The following is a 21,403-nucleotide window of genomic DNA, read 5'->3' as shown; positions in this document are numbered from 1 at the left end:
TAAAAGATTGTAAAGCTTTCTGCACATTAAAAATGCAGTAGAAATATATTGGGGCTTCTTTTTTCTTATTGAATTCCTTACATACCTACATTTTTAAAAATTTAATGAAGAGGATCCACCTTCTACACAGTATGTGAAGAAGCAATGCATGCATGTTAAACCCAGCATGATCCCAAGCCATCAGGTGATTACACATTGAAAGCCCCAGTAGCAGCAAATACAGTTCACTCATTCTCAATCTCCATTAAATTAAGACAGACCACCAGCTAAGATCATTTTTCATTTTATTTCACATATCCTCTCTTCAACCTATCATCTTCCAAATGCACACACAGCTATGTGGTTATGACAAAGTACACTGCTGAATCACACATCTCAGATGCTTAATGAGATGGGGTCTGAGCTTCTGCGACCAAGTTGTGGCACATACTTCACAGTAACTGGGAAAACCAAGCCCCCACTCTCCCAACACAATCACACTTTCCATCACCAAAGGGGAAAATCACATTTGATGGTCACCAGTTGTTTTGGTGTAATTTAGTCTCACTCCCAGCAATACAGACAGCTGGCAATAAAAGGAAGTTTCAGGACTAATGAGACTGCAAAATACATTCAATTCATAACACCCACCTTGATGTGGGTTTATGGCCCAGGCAGGAAAATTGCCCCCAGCAGAGTTAGCAGGACTATGGAAATATCACCCTGCTTGAAAAAAACACCAGCAAATACTAGCTGGCATGCAGAGCCATGCCCCCCAGAGGAGGAATACTTACCATTTCTAAGTTCTAACCAATTTTGTTTGCTGTTTCCCTTTATTTATTTATTTTTAAAATAGGGGCTGTTGACTCTGAAAAGTATCCAGAAAGAGAAAAAACAGGCTCCCAAGTAGGGCTTCACCCTACATTCCTGATTGTTTGACACAGGTTGCCTGGCTAGTGTGGCCAGGAAATGAAAGAGATATGAAAATATTCCATATATTTCTCTGAAAGAGCCTCTTAGAAACCAGAGTCTATACAATTCTCCCTCCCCCCTGTAAAAAAAATATCCCAAACGCCCAGAATCTGGACCCACTCCCCCGCTAGTAAAATCGCTTGTTCCGCTCCTGGCGTTTCTGGAAGACCACAGCCCCCACCACAGCACACACAATTATGCCAAGCAGAGAGCACAGCAGCAATAAGAACACCTTCCAGCCTGTCAAGGGCCCGCTACGGAAATTTCCTGTTGGGTCATCCACATTATCTAAAGGAGAAAAGAAAAGAAGCTTAGTACACATCACACTCTTATGCTAGATAGACAATGGGTTAATAACAGGCTGACAACATTCGGAGTCGTTATAGGGATCTTTTGGAGAAGCATTAACTAGGCACCAGAAGATTACATCCAAAATAACAAAACAGTACTGATTCTACACAAATACTTCTAAAATATATTTATTCAAGCATCACTGAATGTGGCTGGAAATATTTACTGGAATTCAGGATTGCAGTCATAATCTTGCACTCCTGCATTGGGACTGCAGAGTCTACTCTCTAAAAGAGGACACTCAGATTTTAATTTTGGTCTATTGCTTCATGCCAAGGGTGAAATGCTGTTCTGGAAATGGGCATGTGGACTGTTTAGCATTCCCCGAAGAGTTATGGGGCTGCTTGCTCATGTTGGAGGGTGATCCCATTTGCTTCACAAAGCATTCAAGGCAGAAGCGCCAGCAACTCACCTTTGGGTGACTTGAGGAGACTGACGCTAGGCTCAATCTTTGTCCAGTCAATGTTTTCTTCCTCTGGTGGATGATCCACCATCAGCTGGAACAATTTCATTGAGATGATGTCATGATTGTCTAGGAAAGAAAAAATCAAGTTGTGATACAGTTGGATAGCCCATCCCCCTTACAGGCATAAGATCTTCCTCTCAGTAAATATTTCTTAATAAAGACAGCTTTAAAGGTTCCAGTAATTCAGGGAAGGACGCGGTGTCTTAGTGGTTAAGATGCTGAACTGCAGACCAGAAGGTCGGCAGGACAGCAGTTCGAGACCCGAGTGCCGCGTGACAGAGTGAGCTCCCGTCTTCAGTCCCAGCTCCTGCCAACCTAGCAGTTCGAAAGCAAGAAATTGCAAGTAGATAAATAGTTACCGCTTTGGCGGGAAAGGTAACAGTGTTCTGTGCACCTCGGTGTTCAGTCATGCCGGCCACATGACCACGGAAGCGTCTTCTGACAGCACTGGCTCTTCAGCTTAGTAATGGAGATGAGCACCACACCCTAGAGTCGGACACGACTGTTGGGGACACCTTTACCTTTTTAATTCAGGGAACTGACCTATGCTCCTCTAGTATCCAGTTCAATAAAGCAATCAAACAGGTCCACTACACCTAAGAATGACTCTACTTTAACTAGACCACCACATCCAAGCAACACGGCCAGTTCCACCTCCGTGGCAAGTAGCCCTCACCAGAAAGATCTCCTGTACCAGCAGAAGCCCCAAAGAAGTAACCAGTAGGTAGCCGGACTCCTGCAACATCAAAGCAGTTTTTCCATTCATTTTTGTCCTCTACATCGGTCATTACCTGCAAGATAAGTGTAAAGCTGGACATTAAAGACTTCTCAGTTTTCTTTATCTCAGCCACCTGAAAAAGCCTACAACAACACTAGAGTCTCAATTTTGAGAAAGAGAAATTGGCTAAGCCACACTGTACTGGTCTGGATATTCACTTCCACTTGCTGTTTCTCATTGACTACACTGGTCATAGTAGTCATTTACATTCTAGCTAACTATGGAACCCCTATATGGATGCAAGCCATAAACAAATTATTCACTATAGCTTACCGTCAGACGTCCCCGAGAGTAGCGGATAGCCAAAAACGTGTCATGGTTCTGATTGCGGATGTCAGCCGTGCAACCTGCCAGCTCTGTCAAGCGGCCATCCTTACTATGGTCGTAGGTCAGGGATCCATTGTTCACCATGGCAGAGATGTATGGGAACACACGCTGCAGAATTAAGAAAGGTATTTTCACCATGCTGCACATAGCTCCTGTTGTAAATATTTGCAAAACAAACCGACATATGGGAGCTCCACCTGTGTGTGGGAACATTCCCGCCAGTTAACACCAAAACCCAGACTTAGCTTGCAAGTAGAAGCAGCCCACAAAAGAAGTCCCTGTTAACTCTTACCTCTGTAGCTTCATCATTTGGATATGTGTCCAGGAAAATGGCCAATCCATGGAAATTGTCTTTGCTGCCAAAGACAGGGCCTGAGGGAGACAAAGGAGAGTAGTTGAATAGGGGTACGCCTGCACCCTTGCACAACCAACTCCACTCAGCCAGCAAGGAGAACATTGAAGATAAATCTACACACAGAAAGCATCATGTCGATAAAGCAAAGCTAGCCAGTTCGAAGAATGGAGATGTTGCCAGCCAACATTCCAAGATAGGACACCTCGTTCTTTTCAAACAGTCTGCACAAAGGATATGATCTGGTATGGAGAATACTACCCAGGTTCAGAAACAGCAACTGCTGTAGTACGGCACATACATGACCGCCTACGGAAACATGTCTGTTAGATAGGGATTTTGATCTGGGTTTAAATATCTGCCCAGCTGTGAATTTACCAAGTAGCCTTGGAGGCAAGACCTAATGTCTCAAGCACAATTGCACCTGCAAGGGGGGGAATATAAATAATCTGCCTGAAATGAGTTTTTTTAATGCAAATTACTGAAACAGCTATTAAGTATTTGCATGCTACATGTTCTCTAGCAATAATTAACTAATGTGTGATTAAAAATTCCCAGAAGAGTTAGCAGCACTGCCTATCCAATATTCTGAACAGCTTAGTACAAAGGCCTAATTCTCACTGAGATGGCAACCTATGTCTGGACTGCAACACTTTAGACTGCAGTTAAGGGCTCAACATGATTGACTGCTTCTCCTTAGAAAAAATTCCATAGACACAAACAAGATGCTTGGGAATAGGCCTAAGGCTGCAATCCCTTATATACTTACTTGGGAGTAAGGCGCATTGAACTCAGTAGAATTTCCTTCTGGGTAAACATGCATAGGATTTCTAGAGGGGTAGCCGTGTTAGTCTGTTCCAGCAAAAAACCAGAATGTTGTGTCACCTTAAAGACTAGCAAATTTATTCCGGCATAAATTTTCACGAATATTGACAGTTTATACCAGAATAAATCTGTTAGTCTTGAAGGTGCCACAAGACTCTTTATGCATAGGATTGGGCTGCATGTCACTACATTATGCTGGTGTGAGCAACTGGACCCAGAAACCTATGCACCCCTAAGTGTAGGTGGAAGTCCGGAATTCGCAAAAGTGGACTACAATCCTGTCTATTAAACTGTCCACGGTACCTGCAGTAAGGCGCTCCCGAGTGTACCATAGGGCAAAGCCATCCCCATGAAGATTCTTCTTTCCTGTTCCATGGATCTTGAAGTGAACATGGAGCTCCCAATCCTTTAAAAAGCAAGGCTAGAAGACAGAATATAGCAGCCCTAAACACCTTGGGGAATGCTTCACAAAATCCTTCAACAGGGACAATGCATAGTTTTGTAACTAGGCCCTGATGGTCTCAAGCCACACTCACCACTCGATTCCAGATAGAACCCTCCTTGCTGCGCTCATCAGGGGTCAGTCGAACATACTGACTAGTCAGCATGGTGCTCCCTTGGAAGTCCCAGAGGGGCATTGAACTGGAACCAACCCCTAAAACACAGAAGACACCACGGAAATCATAAGCTACCGATAAATGTAATCTTTTTATTGGAGAACATGTGACGTTACAAGCTACAATGTAAGCAGTGAAGCAGCACACTTAAACCAGAACTGCCACCACCTTGCAAAGGCAGAAATTGTGTTCTTTTCCCCCTGCTTCCTCTGCTACTATTCAGTAGAAACGTATCAATTGTGACATAAATTGGTGGGAATAAACCCACCATGTTTTAATATCTTATCTACTAAGTGGTGGGACTTTCCTCTGAATATCTGTGTATCACACAAAGCAGAGCCCCCCATCCCTGATTTTAGTAGCATCCAAACTGAAGGGACCGGCTCAGACTCAGGGAGGTTTGTGGCATTTTATTTGCTAGATATCTTTGAGAAGGAAAGTGTGTGTAAAATGGACAGTGTTATCCCCATGGCTCTTGGTTTTCCTCTCTATTTCCGGAAACGACAGGACCAACCCATTGCCTTGGGTCACCACCATGGCCCGGGGAGAGCCAGATTCCGACAGGGCGCCGGAGAGAAGGCCAGGAGAGAGAGACGGGAGAAAGAAAGGGGATGCATCAGCGGGCTGATAGCCCCTGTCCACCCCACGCACCCTGGTAAGGCTTGATGAGCGAATGCTCCCGTTTTAGGTGCTCGCTGTTGCCGTCTGTGAGCTCTGCGGCTCCTCGTGGCGCGATCACGGCCAGGAGAAGCTGAAGAAACAGCAAAGGCGGCAGCACCATCCCTGCCGCCAGCCCTCGCAGGCACCGCGCGGATCCGCCGCCGCCCGGACTCGCTACCATCCTACTCCCTCCTGCCCCTCGTCTTCCTGCTTCCGGTGGACTCCTAGCCCGGAAGCAAACCGAAACCATAGACGTAAGAACGTCGCTGTCCCTAATGGCCATGGAGATAGAAAAAATGAAGAGTCACGCGTGCCTCTCTGGGTCCGGTGTATCTGAGATTCCGTGCAGAGCACAACGTGTCTGGGTATAAGTGGCTGGAGTAGTGTTGGTATGAATTATTCCATCTCAGCGGTCTTTCCTTCTCCCCGCCCCCCGCTAAATATTGGGATAGCGGCACGGGGCGTTGTATGTCGTAAGCCGCTTTTTCTTGGCAGCCCCGCCACCCCTCTCCATCCGCAATACAGGGATATTAGCAGTGGACTACATAACGAGATTGTTGTAAGCCGCTCTCTCGGACCCACCGCCCCCACCCTCGCAAATGGCGATAATGCAACTAGAGTACGGTGCAGAAATACCGTGCGCCCATCGCTTTCTCAGCGTGGGCAGAGCAACCCTGTACTCCCTGTGGCATGGTCATATTTAACTTCTTAACAATCGGTATTCCCAATTACGGAGGGAGAGGATCGCGCTACTACACCGGCAGAAAAGCCCCCGTATGCTATCCGTGTTCAGCCTGACAGAGGAGGGGAGAAATACACAACCAGAAAATCCAGAAACAGTGTTGAAATGGCAGACACACACCCTATTTTTAATTTCTCCCTCCCATTGAAGTCAATGAGATGTTACTCATTTTACTTCTAAGTAAAAATACAAAGGTTTAGGCTATTTTTTTTTAATGTAGAATCATAAGAATAGTAGGGTTGGAAGGGGCCTACAAGGCCCTCGAGTCCAACCCCCTGCTGAATGCAGGAATCCAAGTCAGAGCATCCCTGATGGACGGCTGTCCAGCCTCGTCTTGAATGCCTCCAGTGTGGGAGAGCCCACCACCTCCCTAGGTAATTGGTTCCATTGTCGTATTGCTCTAACAGTCAGGAAGTTTTTCCTGATGTTCAGCCGGAATCTGGCTTCCTGTAGCTTGAGCCCATTATTCCGTGTCCTGCACTCTGGGATGATTGAGAAGAGATCCTGTTTTCAACATCTGTGGGAAACTTTCATTATATATGTTCCAATGTTAGTGCTTTTGTGCTGTTACTAATGCCCACCGTTTTGTGTTTGTTGGGGAGGCTACATGTTCCAGGAAGAGCGCCTAGATATTGTGTCCTTCTGTAGCAAAAAAAAAAGCAACAGTGAAAATTTTAGAACTTGTGTATTCATGGAAACAGAAAAAATGTACTAAGGCCGGGACTATATTCCAGTTAAGGACTATATTTATAAAATCCTGCTTAGTGCATTGCACTGCACTGACCACACAAGTTCAACAAACAGAACTCCTCATACCCTGATCCTATACACCAGGGGTGGGGAACATTTGTCTCTCTCGATGTTGGACTGCAACTCCCATCATCCCTTGCCATTGTCTATGTTGACAGTGTTGTCCCACACAACAGATGGGACTTGCAGTATGTTAATCTTGTAGTAAAAGTGTGAAGATGGCTGATTTGATCTTAATGAGGGATTTGGGGAGACCTACAAGGAGACCCGCTAAAAGACCTGAGTTTCAGAGTTATATTTCAGAGCCTTGACCCCTGGGAAATAAGACTTTGATGTTTTGATTCTACACTAGTTAACGTTATCTCAATTAGCAGCCTTCGTTGCCCAGTATGATGACCTATATCAGGAGAGAGATGGGGGAGTGTGGCCTTGTTGACTTTCCTTGATCTCTCAGCGACTTTCGATACCATCAACCATGGTATCCTTCCGGGATAATTGCGCTGGGATTGGGAGGCACTGTATTGCAGTCGTTTTGCTCCTACTTGGATGGTCGGCTCCTGAAGGTGATACTTGGGGGATATTGCTCAGCCCCATGGATTCTCCAGTATAGGATTCTGCAGGGGTTGGTTTTGTCCCACATGTTATTCAACATCTACGTGAAACCGTTGGGTGCGGTCATCCAGAGTTTTCGAATGCGCTGTCATCAGTACGCTAATGACACACAGCTCTATTTCTCCTTTTCATCTCTTCAGGTAAAGCTGTGGATGTGCTAAATCAGTGCCTGGCTGCCACAATGGACTGGATGAGGGCTAACAAACTGAAACTCAATCCAGACAAGACTGAGATATTGTTGGTGGGTGGTTCTGACCAGATGGAGGGTGCTCAACCTGTTCTGGATGGGGTTGCACTCCCCCTGAAGGAGCAGGTTCGTAGCTTGGGGGTCCTCATGGAGCCGTCTTTGCCACTTGAGGCTCAAGTAGCCTCAGTGGCACGGAGTGTCTTCTAGCAACTTTGGTTGGTGGCCCAGCTACGCCCGTGTGGGGGCTGTCTTCACAAGCGATTTGGTGCAAAGCTAGAGCAGTCTGAGGTCCTTCACAACAGATGATGTTATCACCAATCCACTGCCAATCCACAATGAAAAGACACATTGTCTGAAACAACTTTTACTCTGACTTTTTTACTGAGAGCGGCTCCCTGGTAGTTTTACCACAGTGTGCCATGTCTCCCCCGCACCCCGGCATTAAATGCTGGGCATGCCTCTGTGAACTGGCAGTGATGTGTTCAAAGGGGTGGGATGCCCCATTCCCTCTTGTTTCCCCAGTGGAAGTAGTTTTTCCCATTGAGAAAATCCCCAGGAGCGCAGCAGCAAACCCTCATATTACCACAGTAGTGGGGACACTCATTCACCTTAGCTAGCCTGCTTTTAATCCTTTACATATTCCCACCTTCTTTGCATCTTTACTCAGAAGTAAGAAATAAATATCATTCCCCTGCAGTGAATCTTTAATATATCTCTATGCATTTGGAGCCACAGTACTTCGCTAAAGGGTTAAAGGCTAACTTTCATAACTCACCTGCCTTTCCAACACCTGCCCTAAAGTTCTCTTTCACTTCTCTGATGCTGTCTTAAATCGCTATTGTGATGCTGTGCTTCTTTGATGTTCTGTAGTTTCTCTGATGTAAAGACATTTCTCTGTTGTTATGCAAAGTCCATTCTCCACTTTATCTGGAGCTTCTTATTGCAAGAAGGGAAAAGGAGAAAGGTGGGGTTGGAAGCAATAACTCCACTGCAGAGTGCTAGAATAGGCGAAATTGGGGAGCTGCGCTACTCTCAGGGGGAGCCTTCAGATACTACACTCAACAATTGGGGATTTTGGCTTCTCAAAGTAAAAAGTGTGCACATTGGGGAAAAGGGTGGGGGAGCCAATGTAGTGGCAGGGGAAAGCCTTCAGAATTGTGAATTAGTTGCTCTCCATTCATAATAACGTAGTAGCGGGGGAGCCTGGCCAGGGGCAGGAAACAAGCCTCTCTCATTGGTTGAGCAGCCTCTGCCAGGCTGATAACATTCCATTCTACTCCCCACACCCCACCCGGAAGCATGTTCTTTTCAAGAACTGTGTGACCTGTGAAAACCAGATTTTAAAGGTATGGTACACTTGGCTTATCTTGCTTCATGTGTCCCTGATGGACCAAAGCTGATTCTATGAAAATCCAGGTAATTCTCCAAGGTGCTTCTCATTCCGTTGTCCTGAAGATCCCCCCCCCCCCGACAAGGATAACCTGGTTTCAATTGTGTATGCTCTGGTAACCTCCAAGTTAGATTACTGCAATGCAGCTGCCTTTGAAGATGATTCAGAAGCTGCAGCTTGTGCAAAATGCAGCAGCCGGACTGATAACAGGGACAAGACGGTCTGACACAACACTGATTCTGGCCTGCTTGTGCTAGCTGCCTGTATGTTTTCGAGCCCAATTCAAGGTGCCGGTTTTGACCTATAAAACCTTACATGGCTCGAGACCACAGTACCTGATGGAATGCCTCTGTTGGAATGAATCAACCTGTATACTACGCTCTGAACCCAAGGCCCTCCTCCAGGTGCCTCCTCCAAGGGAGGCTCAAAGGGCGGCAACAAGGGAGAGGGCCATCTTGGTGGTGGCCCCCCATTTATGGAATGATCTCCCCGATGATGCCCACCTGGCACTAACATTGTCATCTTTTCCACGCCAGGTTCAAACTGCCCTCTTCTCTCAGGCATTTGGCAGTGTATAACAAGTCTTTTTGATCAGGTCCTGGATTGTCCCTGGCTGATTGTTTTAAATTATAAATATAAATTGTTGCTGTGCGTGTTATCTGTTTTATGTCCTTACGTGAATGATTTATACTTATATAATGTATTTTAATGGTTTTTAATTTTTGTGAACCGTCCAGAGAGCTTTGACTGTGGGGCAGTATAGAAATATAATGAATGAATGAATCTCATTAACTAAGGGCACAACCCTATGCATATTTAGACAGAAAAAAGTCTAAACTGGCTGGGGCATGCTGGGAGTTGTAGGACGGTTTTCTATCTAAACATGCAAAGGATTGTGCTCTGAGACTTTAACTAAGACTTCACAGGACTGGCTGAGAAGAACAGGAAAAAAATGCGGCCGTCTTTACAAGCGGCTTCCAAGCAAACTCAAGGTCAAAAGGCAGACAAGCTGATATGAATGTATGACAAAGAACAGAAGAACTGAACATGCTCAGAACTGGGCATGTTTAGCCTTGAGAAGGGAAGACTGAGGAGAGATATGAGAGCACTCTTCAAGTACTTGAAAGGCTGTCACAGAGAGGAAGGCCAGGATCTCTTCTCCATCATCCCAGAGTGCAAGACATGGAATAATGGGCTCAAGTTACAGGAAGCCAGATTCTGACTTTTAGAGCAATACGACAATGGAACCAATTCCCTAGGGAGGTAGTGGGCTCTCCTACACTGGAGGCAAGACGAGGCTGGACAGCCATCTGTCAGGGATGCTCTGACTTGGATTCCTGCATTGAGCAGGGGGTTGGACTCGACGGTCTTATAGGCCCCTTCCAACCCTGCTATTCTATGACTATTCTATGATTCTATGTTCAAATGCCCACTAGGATGAGGAAGATCACTGTTCAACATCTCCTGGGGTACATGTACTGATAAGGGAATGTCCTTACTTGATGCTAGTTGGGCAGGGGAAGCTGTAGTCCTCAGCACGAGCGACAATTGGGAGGAAGTGTTCAGGCAGATATGACCAAATATGACCATGAGTTCAGAGAAGATGTACCAGGGAGAAATATGTCAATCAAGGTATCATGCCCAGATGGCAGACTGTTGGCCATGTTTTAGGAAACCAAAGTAACCCAAAATACGTGAGACTGTGGGAGATAGGTAAGACACCTTACTTCTGATGGGTGAGCGGATGGTCCAAGTGCACACAAACCCCATTTTGATTGGAAGATGGTTATCTCATCACTCATGGGGGCCCACACCTTTGACCATAACAAATGTATGAAAGCACAGGTAGCGAGGGCTGCAGCTCACTTTGCTGCTTCGCCTCTAATCTTCTCTGGACCACCAGACCCAAAGATTTGGGTAACTATAGCTCTCTTTAGACTCTTGGGTTGTGGAACTTAGAATTGCTTCTGAAGTTAAGACTTAAGTGTGTTTTCTGAAGGTAGAACTTGGAATATTTTCTGAGCTTGGGACACAAAATTATTTCTGAGGTTGGATCTTAGAGTATTTTCTGAGCTTGAGACTTGGGAGTTGTTTCTGAATGTCTACCTTTCTTCAGATGCCTAGAGGAACTTAGTAATGCTTTAGTGTAGCTTTTATAATTCAAGTAATATGCAAGAAGAAGAAAAGATGGGTTTTTTTAACTTTTATGTTTTAGTTGAGTTGAGTTTTAGTTTAGTTTTAAACCGCAAGTAGTAAACAGGAGAAAATAGGAAGGAGGAGTCATAACAATGTTAGACGCTGAAGTTGTTATCCTATTAGCTAAATTCATAGTACCAGCTTTGGCAATTGCAAGTCTTTTAATTAATCTCATATTTTTGTTGCATTCTTTTCCCCTGTAACCACAGAGAAAGTTTCTAACGCTCATATAACCACCATGCCACCACTTTCTTTTACTTTTGTAATTTTCTAAAATAAATAGATTCCAATTTTCAATTTTGTCTGTAGTTATGTTTGTCTGTTTAGATTAACATAGTTATCCATCGGGGTGTTTCGGGCCCATTTGGTACAGGTTCTGAAGTTAAACAAGACAGAATTTACACAGTACAGCAACATCTGGAGGGCCACACGTTCTCTCCCCTGCTATACATGTTTAGGTAGAAGTCCTGCTAAATCCAAGGACTTACTCTCAAGTAGGTATGTGTAGGTCTTCTGTTTGCAGGTGTCTAAACAGAGTACAAATGAATGTGTATGTGAGAGGAAGGGGGGGGAAGGGTTGTGTCTGTTGGGCCCACCTACAACCTCCATGCTTTGATAGGAGCTTTTGCACAACCCTGAATGCATGATCTGGACCCTCCTTTTTTGGCACAGTACAGACCGTGCATTCAGAATGTACACACATTGGGGAGTATGCGCATAGTCCTTGTGCTCAAGTTCTGATGAACATGTGGCATCCTGGGTGGGATGATCCCATTCTTCCCTTTCCACATGTTCATTTTTATCCCATTTGAACATTTACTTACTTACTTACTTACTTGCCCATCTGGCCAGTCACCCGGCCACTCTGGGCGATTTACAGCAATACAAACAGTTTTAAAACAATAAAATTCTACATTAAAACATCATATTTCTAAAAATACCCTAACCCACCCCAAACGCCTGCCTGAACAACCACGTTTTTAATGCATCTGCACAGAGTTTCTGCCTGGAGGCCAGGCTATGTCCTCACAATTTTTTTTTTAATACTACCTTAGTTGGCTAACCATCCAAACAATACAATGGTGCATCTGACATGTAACCTTCCCAACACAGAGTCTTATATATGTGCCCTTCCCTTGGGTAGCTTTGAACCCTCTTCAGTTCATTGTCATTCCTCTGATACAATATTTACTCTCTTTTCAACCACAGTACTTCCAAACTAGGGCCCTTTGGCACTGCTGAGGCCTTGCTTTTCTTCATTCAGCTGGAAACAGAAATAAAAACAATGGTTCCACACAGAACTTAATCTAGGACTATATTGTTCACAAAAATTCAGCAATGCCTGCACACATGGGCAAGATCCTACTATAGCAGGGGTCCTCAATGCAGTGGACACGCAGCTTTTCACTGACTGCCCCCTTAAAAATAATTAAAAATTGAAAAATGTTAGGGTGGCAGGTTCTCCTTGTTCCTGAACCTGCAGCTGATCAGCTGTTCAGTGAGCAGCAAGAGAAAGGAAGGCAAAGGGGTAGAGATGAGAGAAAGAGCAAGGCTGTAGGCTAGGAGTGGGGACAAACAGCAAGGTAAAAAGGTGTGGGGAGAAATAGTGATGCTAGAGGTCGGGTGTGGGGAGAAACATCCAATCTCTAGAGACAGGAGAGCAAGGCTAGGCACTAGGAGAGTAGTGCCTAATAGGAGAGAAACAGCAATGCTAGGCGCTAGGCACTAGGAAGGGAGAGAAAGAAGGCTAGGGATGGGGAAGAGAGAGAAATAGTGAGGAAAGGGGTTGGGGGAGAGAAAGAGCAAGGCAGGCTGGGAGTGGGGAGAGAGAGGGAGCAAAGTGGAAAGGTCTGTGTGGATGGAAGAAGATTGGGGTGGGCCCAGAAGCAATTCTTTCTATTTTCCCCTCCCACCCAGCTCTAGCCTCGCTGTTTCTCCCCACTCCCCAAATCTTGACCAGCTAGGCCCACATGGCAGCCATTATGTGAGTAGCCGCATCCTCCATGGGAGCCATTTTATGGTGGTGCTCACAGCAGTTTCTCAAATTCCCAAATGTGCCCATGGGTCCAAAAAGGTTGGGGACTCCTGTGCTATAGCTTCACTCAGAAATTAATCCTGTTTCTTCGCTGCAACTGTACCTTTAATTAATAGCTTTCTCCGTGCCCCTTTCTTTTAAAACAGCTAATTGCTTTTTGTTCACTTGCAGCTAAGACATTTCTGAATTGGCCCTTAGTTAGTTTCTGTCCCCTTGGGGGCTTTACTTGATTTCCTCTTTGCAGCCAGAGCAACAGCTCATTTTAAAAAAATCAAAACTGCAAAATCAAAATGAAAAAATAACGAGCAATTGCTCTGGCTACAATGTGGAAACCACTAATTAGAGCCCTCCCCAGCAAACAAGACCTGGCTAATTAAAGGTCAATTCAGGCATGCCCTGGCCATGAACTGAAAAAAGAGTAACTAGTTGCTTTCAAATGGACAAAGAGGATTCTGCTAGCTAAAGATACAGTAGATACAGTAAATTTTTGTGAACCACTCAGAGAGCTTCAGCTATTGGACCATATAGAAATGTAACATATAATGAAGGCCCTGAGAAACATCAATAGCACTTATTCAGTCATACCAGTGCAGTAACTGCATTTTAAGATGAAAAATAATCACAAATCTAGTCTGATAAAAGATGGGAGGGCAATACAGAAAATATTTGGCATCATTGTCTGGATTCTCCATAAAAACTGAGTTAACAAATTATGTCCATTCAGACAAAATGGCTAGTGTGGAAGCAACATGGCCCCTCATTTGATCCCTGCATTCTAGTGTTGAAACCCACTCCATCATAAAAGTGAGGACAGCTCATTAATCCAACTTTTTTAACCTCCAACTCAGAAAGTAATACCAGATTAGAGGCTACAGGCCACTTTACTGAAACAAAATTTCCCCTCTTATTGTCCCACCACAGGACAGCCCCTGTTGGTGGGAGTCGCTAGATCAGCAAGAGCATACTCCATTTTAAGAGGTGCGATCTCTTTTCCTGCCTTTTTCCATATGACCCTGTGAGTAGAAAGACTTTGGCAGGGTGGGGCTTTCATTTTCCAGACCTGAGCAGTGGGTAATCTAACTCTTGTCAGCTGCAAGAGATGTATGAATGGAACACATTTGCATCCTGCATTTTCAGGGATTCATTAATTTTCTGCAGCAACTCTTCTGGGTCATTTCCACAGCAGAGGGTATCAAGCACAGGATGAAATATTTTCCCTAGAGATCTCGCTTTCTAGTTTGTTTCCGCTTGATTTTCTGCCCAGTTAAGAATGCAGGAAATCACATCACTATTCCACTTCAGAGACCTTTCACTGTCATTAGTTTAATTTGCCAGTCAACGCAAAAGGGAGGAAGTGGAAATTACCATGGCTGGAAGCTGTAGAATGTCGTTTTGGAGTCCAGTAATGGCCATGAAAGTGCAACTATTAAAGCATATCTCAAAGCAATGGACAGTCTATGTAGTATGTTGATAGGTGAGCTTGTGCTACCAGGGTGTGTCCAGAATCAACATGCAGTATATGTCCAATGGCAATATTCATTTTATGCTTGATGTTTGTATTGGGATTGTCTTTGCTGCATGTAGAGACTTTGTCACAATTATAGTTGCTAGATTATTTCAAAATTCTAGCCTTGCTTCCCAGTTTCAGGTATGCCTGTTGGAGGAGACAGTTGTTTGCTGATTAGGTCAGCCATTCCAGAAAACGTGGGACTATGTCAGAGAACCTTCCTTTCTCAACCTGGAATCTTGGGTGAGGTCCTGATTATACTTTCTGTGGTGTACCTTTTGTACCATTAGGACTGTGTCTGTGGCCTCTGGGAATTCTGTAGAGATGAAACTCCACTTCTGCGCTCAGTGCTATCACTTTTTCCAACTTGTGATCTGATTGCAAATCCAGTTCATCCCATCCTAGAAAGATAAAAGACAGACAGTGAGAAACAGCGCTTATCAGGCCCTGTTTCCAGCGATGTCCCCTTCTCTCTCTCTCTCTCTCTCTCTCTCACACACACACACACACACCCTTCATACCTGAACCCCTTCTCCAGATAGGGCTGAGCAAGCTTGGATTTGCCATGCCCACGTGTGCAGGTTCAGCCCTTTAGCAATCTCTGCTGCAGGGGATGCTGTTGCTAGATCCTGCTTGTTAGCAAACACCAGCAAAGGGACACCAATGAGATTCTCCTCTTCCACTAGTTCAGACAACTCCTGTCAAAAATCCAGAGAACACCATTGATTATGAGCAGGCTCATCAGAAGAAGTGACATCAAGACCCATCCAGAGGAGGTTATATTGCCAGCTGTGGACATGGCCTTGAAGCACAAATTCACTGTGATCACTCCATCCTAGAACTTGTCAGCAAAATCCCAGCATTATAAGATGACAATTGATGCACACTGAACTATGAAAGGTGGGGAGTTGTGAGGTTAAGGTACCAAGCTGGCACTCTGGACACTTGGCTCCACTTTTAGACTCTGTTATTATTGATAATCTTTTCACCCCACAGAGTACCATTCCCAGATGTATAGTGCAATGCAGTCCAGATTGCTGAACAAACTGCCTGCATTAGTTCCTGCTATAGGATGAAGCTGTGGGACTGGACAATGGGAGCTGTCTACCCTACCTGTCCAGTCTCCTCAAAACGTTTCTGGTCAGCGCTGTCAATAATGTAGATCTGGAACCACAAAAAAAGAGAGTATTACCTACCACCATCAGTAGTGTAGTGGCAAATTCAGAAGTGCGTGGTCCCTTCGTGACAGTCACAGCCACGCCCCCTTCTAAGATTGTGCAACCTAGTAAGATATGCAACCTTCAACCAGGATCCAAAAACAGTGCAGCTGAGAGTAAGGCAGTGGTATTTCAATTGGATGTCTGAGAAAAAATGCTGGGGTGTTAAAATCTTTTTCACCCACCCACCCACTCACTCAAACACAAACATTTCAGGTTTTCAAAATAGGATACTCTATGGTAGCTTCACCCTCTCAACTCAGCCCTCATGGAACAGATCCCTTCTAATTTAAACAGCCCCCCTGTACACTCCCTTAGCGCCCAACATTACCCATTAGCCTTCCCTAAGCTCCTTCATTCTTTCTCCCCCTCCCACTCCAGCAGAAACATCCACACACCCAGCTGGATTGAACTACACACACACACACACACACACACACACACACACAGTGGTGTAGTGGTAAATTTGGAAATGCAGGAGCTTATTGTGACAATCTCCAAGGGCAGTCCAAAAAATTTCAGGCAGCTCTGTCGATCCATATCAACAAACTAGTTATAGGAGTTTTCATCTCCACCAGGAGCACATCTTTGGTAAAGTGAATAGGTCTTAATTGCCCATTCCAGACCAAGTCATCCCAAATACTTTGCATTCCAACATGGAACAATATATTGCTGCTTGGAAAATTCATTCCCCCCACAGTTACAGTGAGGATCGCAGCTAAGCTCAGAGGGAACAGGGAATTCTGCGGGGCGGGGTGGCAGATGACATCAGAGTCCCTGCTAGTGAAAAGTGCTGGGGCTACATCCCTGCGAGCCCTGCCTACACTACACCACTGCCCACCACTATCCCTTTGGATCTCAACTCCTCTTACCAGCTCGTGTTGATAGGCAACCAATATTACTGAAGGCTAAAGCTCTTTGGTCTCCGTAAGATATGGTTCCTTTAAGGCAGTCCAAGACAATTTAGTTTCTGAAACAGAAAATCTAAATCCCGCCCCAACACACACACACACAGGGCTGTAGAAATATAATAAAATAAATATCATAATTTGCTGTCCTTCAATGGTACCCTCTTATCTACCATCTGAGACAGATCAGCGTAAACTGCCTAATATTAGGGCTGTCCTTACACTAAATTTTCCTTGTAGCCCACTTATTCCTGCAGGCATAGTACTGCAAAGACAGTTTGGGGGGCTGGGCCCTCTACTCACCAGCATGTCCGAGCTGCCCAGATACCTTTTCCAGTAGGCCCTGATGGCTTGCTGTCCTCCTATGTCCCATACATTAACCTTGAAGCCATAAGAACGGACACTCTTGATGTTGAATCTCTTGAAAGAGAAGCAGAATAGTTTGGTAGGGGAGAGACAGAAGAGCTACCTCATGATCATATCAGGTTGTTTGTAATGTGGAGATCTGCCGAAGGGGAGAGGTGAAACCACAAACAACCTACAGGGAAGCTCAAGATCTTATCAGTTTTGTGGAAGCTACCACTTGTGACAAACATTCTCGGTTCAGGTAACAGTGAGAAACTCTCCACCTTTTTGCCAGTGAGTAGGGGTTACAGGTTCTTGGCTTCTTTGTGTCTGTGGCATGGATGTGTTCCACAGGCCTGGAGTCTCCCTCCTAGGCTGAGATTCCAAATACCTTTCTGAAGGTTTTCAAACGGAAATCTCTTACAGCTAGGGTCACATGGCAACAAGCAATATAGGAGGAGGATTTGCAGTGCAATCCAATGCATATTTACTCAGACATATATGCCACTAATTTCATTGGGCTTACAGTGCAATCCTATGCATGTCCGCTCAGGAGAAAGTCTTATTGAGTTCTATGCAGCCTAAATGGCTTAGGCCCACATTGTATGTTGTATGGAAACTAATAGTTGCTTCCCATGGGGGCAAATGAGAGCAGAGAAGTGGCAGGGGAGAGGCCTTCTTGATATATACACATGTGCAAACACTACTTTTCTGTCCCCGGCCACCCCAATCAGCAGCAGCTTTTCCTGAGTTAAACAGACCATCAAGATACTGTTTACAGTTACATTTGTCTGTTACATGGCGTTTGACCTTAGTTTGAGCACTCAGGACTTGAACTATATGTTATGTGCAAATCTGTGTAATAAAGCCCCTGGCAGCTGCTGCTTCTCAGCAAACAATTTCAGGATGGGACAGTGATTTGCAGTGGCGAAGTGGCGGCGTGGTGCGTATACGCCCCACCCCCTGCACTGCAAATTATAGTGAGCTTGCATGTAATGTAGCTTGACCCTATTGTAGCTTCAGAGCTGGGCCTGCTATAAGGCAAAGTGAGGCAGTTGCCTCAGGCAGCACATTTTGGGTGTCATAAAAGGGCAGCAAATCATTAGTTACCTACTTTGTTATTATTGTATTTCTACTGCCAGGGATGGGGAGAGATGCTTATGGGATTTAATGCCTCATGTACCAAAATAACTTGGCTGGGTTTGGGTACTACGCACCTTGATTTGTGTAGGTGGACAATAAAATGTCTTGGGCTTGATGCTGAGAACTCAGAGGAGCAACAGTTTAATCAAAAAGGTCAGGTTACTAGGTAACTATATTCTCCACCTCTCCCATACCAATGTTCTAGCTACAAGCCTGCCACATTTGCTGCTGACACAAGTGAATGATACTGCTGGCATATTCTGAAGGGTTGTCTCTGTTCTGCATAGTAGGGATGTGAGGAGCAGCTGCAGAAAGCTGCAGGTTTGGATCCAGCTTGCCCATCTGCTTCTTTAAGACTGTATGTATCTAGTTATCCAGTTCAACCTCGTTGCATGCCCCATCCCTGTCCCTCCACACTGACTTTCTTTGCTGCAGTGCTTACCTGTGTGGGGGAGATGGTGCTGACCTCTTCTGACACCAGATGCTTGAGCAAAGTGGTCTTTCCAGCGTTGTCCAGGCCTAGAGGACAATCCGCAACTCCTGCTCTTCAGAGCCTTTAAGCTTTTGGATGACTGAGAGGAGCCCCTGTGGTGCACAAAGGGAGGCATAATGGCTGGGAGCCTTATTCTCGAAAACACAAAAAAGAAGTGGCATGGCTAGGCTTAGTGTCCTGTGGAAGCACTGTGGGATGCTTCTGTGTTTTCTGTAGGGATGGGGTCCTAGTCGCTGTCTCCTAGAGAGGGCCCAACCTGTTCTTTGAGCCTTCTCCTTACACTGTTGTTTGGTTCCTCCTCCCAGTCTTCAGAGTTGACCTTGGTGCCAGGCCCAAGCCTTTACCATCTCCAAGGCTGGACTGAAATGTCTCACATTTTATCCCTCTGAATTATTGTGGGTACACCAATTTTGACCATCTGTCTTTCCCTCTCAGGGAAATTACTCTACCAGCCTGCATCACTGGCACCATAGTTCTTTTTTGCGGCTTTCGTTTATAATTCCCTCTATTTCTGATGTTCAGGTGTGAGTGCCGTTGCTTATGTAGCTAAAATAGCACCACCCATGCACAAGAGGGAGGTACCAACTGGCTTGGGGGAACCCCAATATTTGGGGTACATCTATCAATAACATAGATGTACGTTGAACCTTTGGTGGGAGAGAAACCAATGGGGGAACTCCAAAAACAGCCCAATGTGGACTCTGCATGTTTAGCCAGCACAAAATGGGGGAGGGGAAATGGCGGGGGAGGGGAAACCAGGTGGGAGGGAGAATGGAATGGAGTATTGTGGAGGAGGGTATGGCTGACAGAAGAGCAAACAGGAATATTCCTTTCTGCGACATTTTGTTACAAATACTAAGTGCGACCCTGTCATGCTGTCAAGTCTTGTCTCTGAAACAATGTTTGGGGAGTAGTTTGGCAGCAGATCTTGCCACAGAGTGCCCACAAAGCATCACTCTGTGAACGAAGCCCCTTCTCATCCCAAGCTGTTTGCTACAGGGTCAGCATTTACTCACCTTCTGCACTTCACCCACGGTCAGGCTCTCTGCATCTTCTGCAGAGCCAGGCATGAAAGCTGCTCTTGCTGGTGGCTAGGTCCCCGCTGCATGACTGACACGCCTGGCTCCAGCAGGCAGGAGGAAGATTATGGCTCCAGAATTAGCTTGTGTTTCTCCATTCACCCAGGGTGTTCAGTAATGCCCTAGGTAAATCCTGCCTCCCTTGCCAGCTGTCACCCTGGCCTGACCCAGTCTAGTCCTCCCTGCTGAAGCTACAGGCGAAAGATGCCATGGGCATCTCTACACCAGCCTAAAATCCTTCATTTAAAACGGGGCCTTCTGCTGCCAAATGCAGGATCACAAGGACTCCCTTTTTCACGTGCTTCCTTTCCCCCCTCCCCTTTCCCCCGTAACTTCAGCATTGTGGACAGCACAATGAAAACACTGACTTAATAGGTAGCAACAGTGAAAAAAGGCAAATTCTATGCTGGGGATGATTAGGAAAGGGACTGAAAATAAGATGTCCAGTCTCATAATGTCTTCCGTGATCTTTCATTGATCTCGCTCCTCTTCTTGCCGCTTTCCCTCTTTTCACAGAGAGAACTCAAGCGGAACACAACAGGGTTATTTCATGGCTCATTATCTTCCATCTATTTAAAAATGGAGCAAAGGGCATTTAGTGCAGGAGACGCCTTGGAGGTTCGTGGTGTCCTATAAAGAGCCTGCAAACTTTTGTGAAAGAGCAAGCTCAATCGCAGGATAAAAGCTCTGTGTGAATAAAACACCTATCTGCTTAACCCAAGTTAAACACATCCCTGGGTTAGCTTCTCCCATCTTGCGCAGTTCAGGGGAAAATTGTGTCCATCCAGGTGACTCAATGGGATAGTCTGACCAGGTTGGTTGTGGTTCCTACAAAGAAGGGATGGAAAGTCCAGCCGCAGAAGGAAACAGTTTGGGTGGAATCTAGGTTCAGTAACCATGCAGGATTTTTTGCCAGTGGGTTCAGTCCCAGCAATTTTGTAGGTGTTTTTCTAATACTAATTAAGGCCATTTTAAGGCTTTATGGGGCTCCCTTGTTTGGAAGGAGCACCCCTCATATCTTGTTTTACTAATCTATTGAGGGGTTCCTTGGCAGAGTGAAAAACCAAGGTGTGAGTGTAGTGTAGGTCTAATTGTAGAAAATGAATGGTGTTTCATATTTTCTCAAAACATGTTTTCCAGGGCACACATATTGCATGTCCAGCCTCTCACATCCAGCCTCTCTCCATGCATGTCTGAATTCATATAACTTTAGGAAATGCAGCTTGATTCAAAATATATTTTAACAAATGTACTGGGTGCCCTGAGGTTGCAGGCCCATTCTCTATTCTGAGCAAGTCTGGAACACTGCAGCTCAAGAGGATGCAGTGGCTAGAAAGGCAGAGGGAACCTAGTTTGCAAATGAAACCAAATTATTCAGAATAGCACTTAAGCGGATTGTGAAGAATGCCGAAAGGATCTCTCCACACACTGGCTGAATGGGGAACAAAATGGCAAATTACTTTCAGTATAAA

General features: G+C 45.3%; 1 protein-coding gene and 1 pseudogene across 1 annotated transcript; both read right to left on the bottom strand.

Moving 5' to 3' along the window:
• Positions 1 to 267: 267 nt before the first annotated feature.
• Positions 268 to 5,536, bottom strand: LMAN2 (lectin, mannose binding 2). The gene is made up of 8 exons (XM_084839446.1): positions 5,319 to 5,536; positions 4,587 to 4,705; positions 4,354 to 4,471; positions 3,166 to 3,245; positions 2,820 to 2,981; positions 2,445 to 2,559; positions 1,715 to 1,834; positions 268 to 1,239 (listed from the first exon to the last, which is right to left on the bottom strand). Exons 1-8 carry the CDS (start codon positions 5,506 to 5,508, stop codon positions 1,079 to 1,081), a joined length of 1,065 nt encoding a protein of 354 aa, XP_084695572.1. The 5' UTR covers positions 5,509 to 5,536; the 3' UTR covers positions 268 to 1,078.
• A 9,563-nt stretch (positions 5,537 to 15,099) lies between these two features.
• LOC146354644 (ADP-ribosylation factor-like protein 3) lies at positions 15,100 to 19,922 on the bottom strand (annotated as a pseudogene).
• Positions 19,923 to 21,403: the final 1,481 nt, after the last annotated feature.

Source organism: Heloderma suspectum, chromosome 2 (assembly GCF_057233095.1).
Source record: "Heloderma suspectum isolate Gila_16-S chromosome 2, 16-S_ref, whole genome shotgun sequence".
NCBI classification, from domain to species: domain Eukaryota; kingdom Metazoa; phylum Chordata; class Lepidosauria; order Squamata; family Helodermatidae; genus Heloderma; species Heloderma suspectum.
The sequence above is the reverse complement of the archived record's forward strand: the minus strand, read 5'-3'. Positions and strand labels throughout refer to the sequence as shown.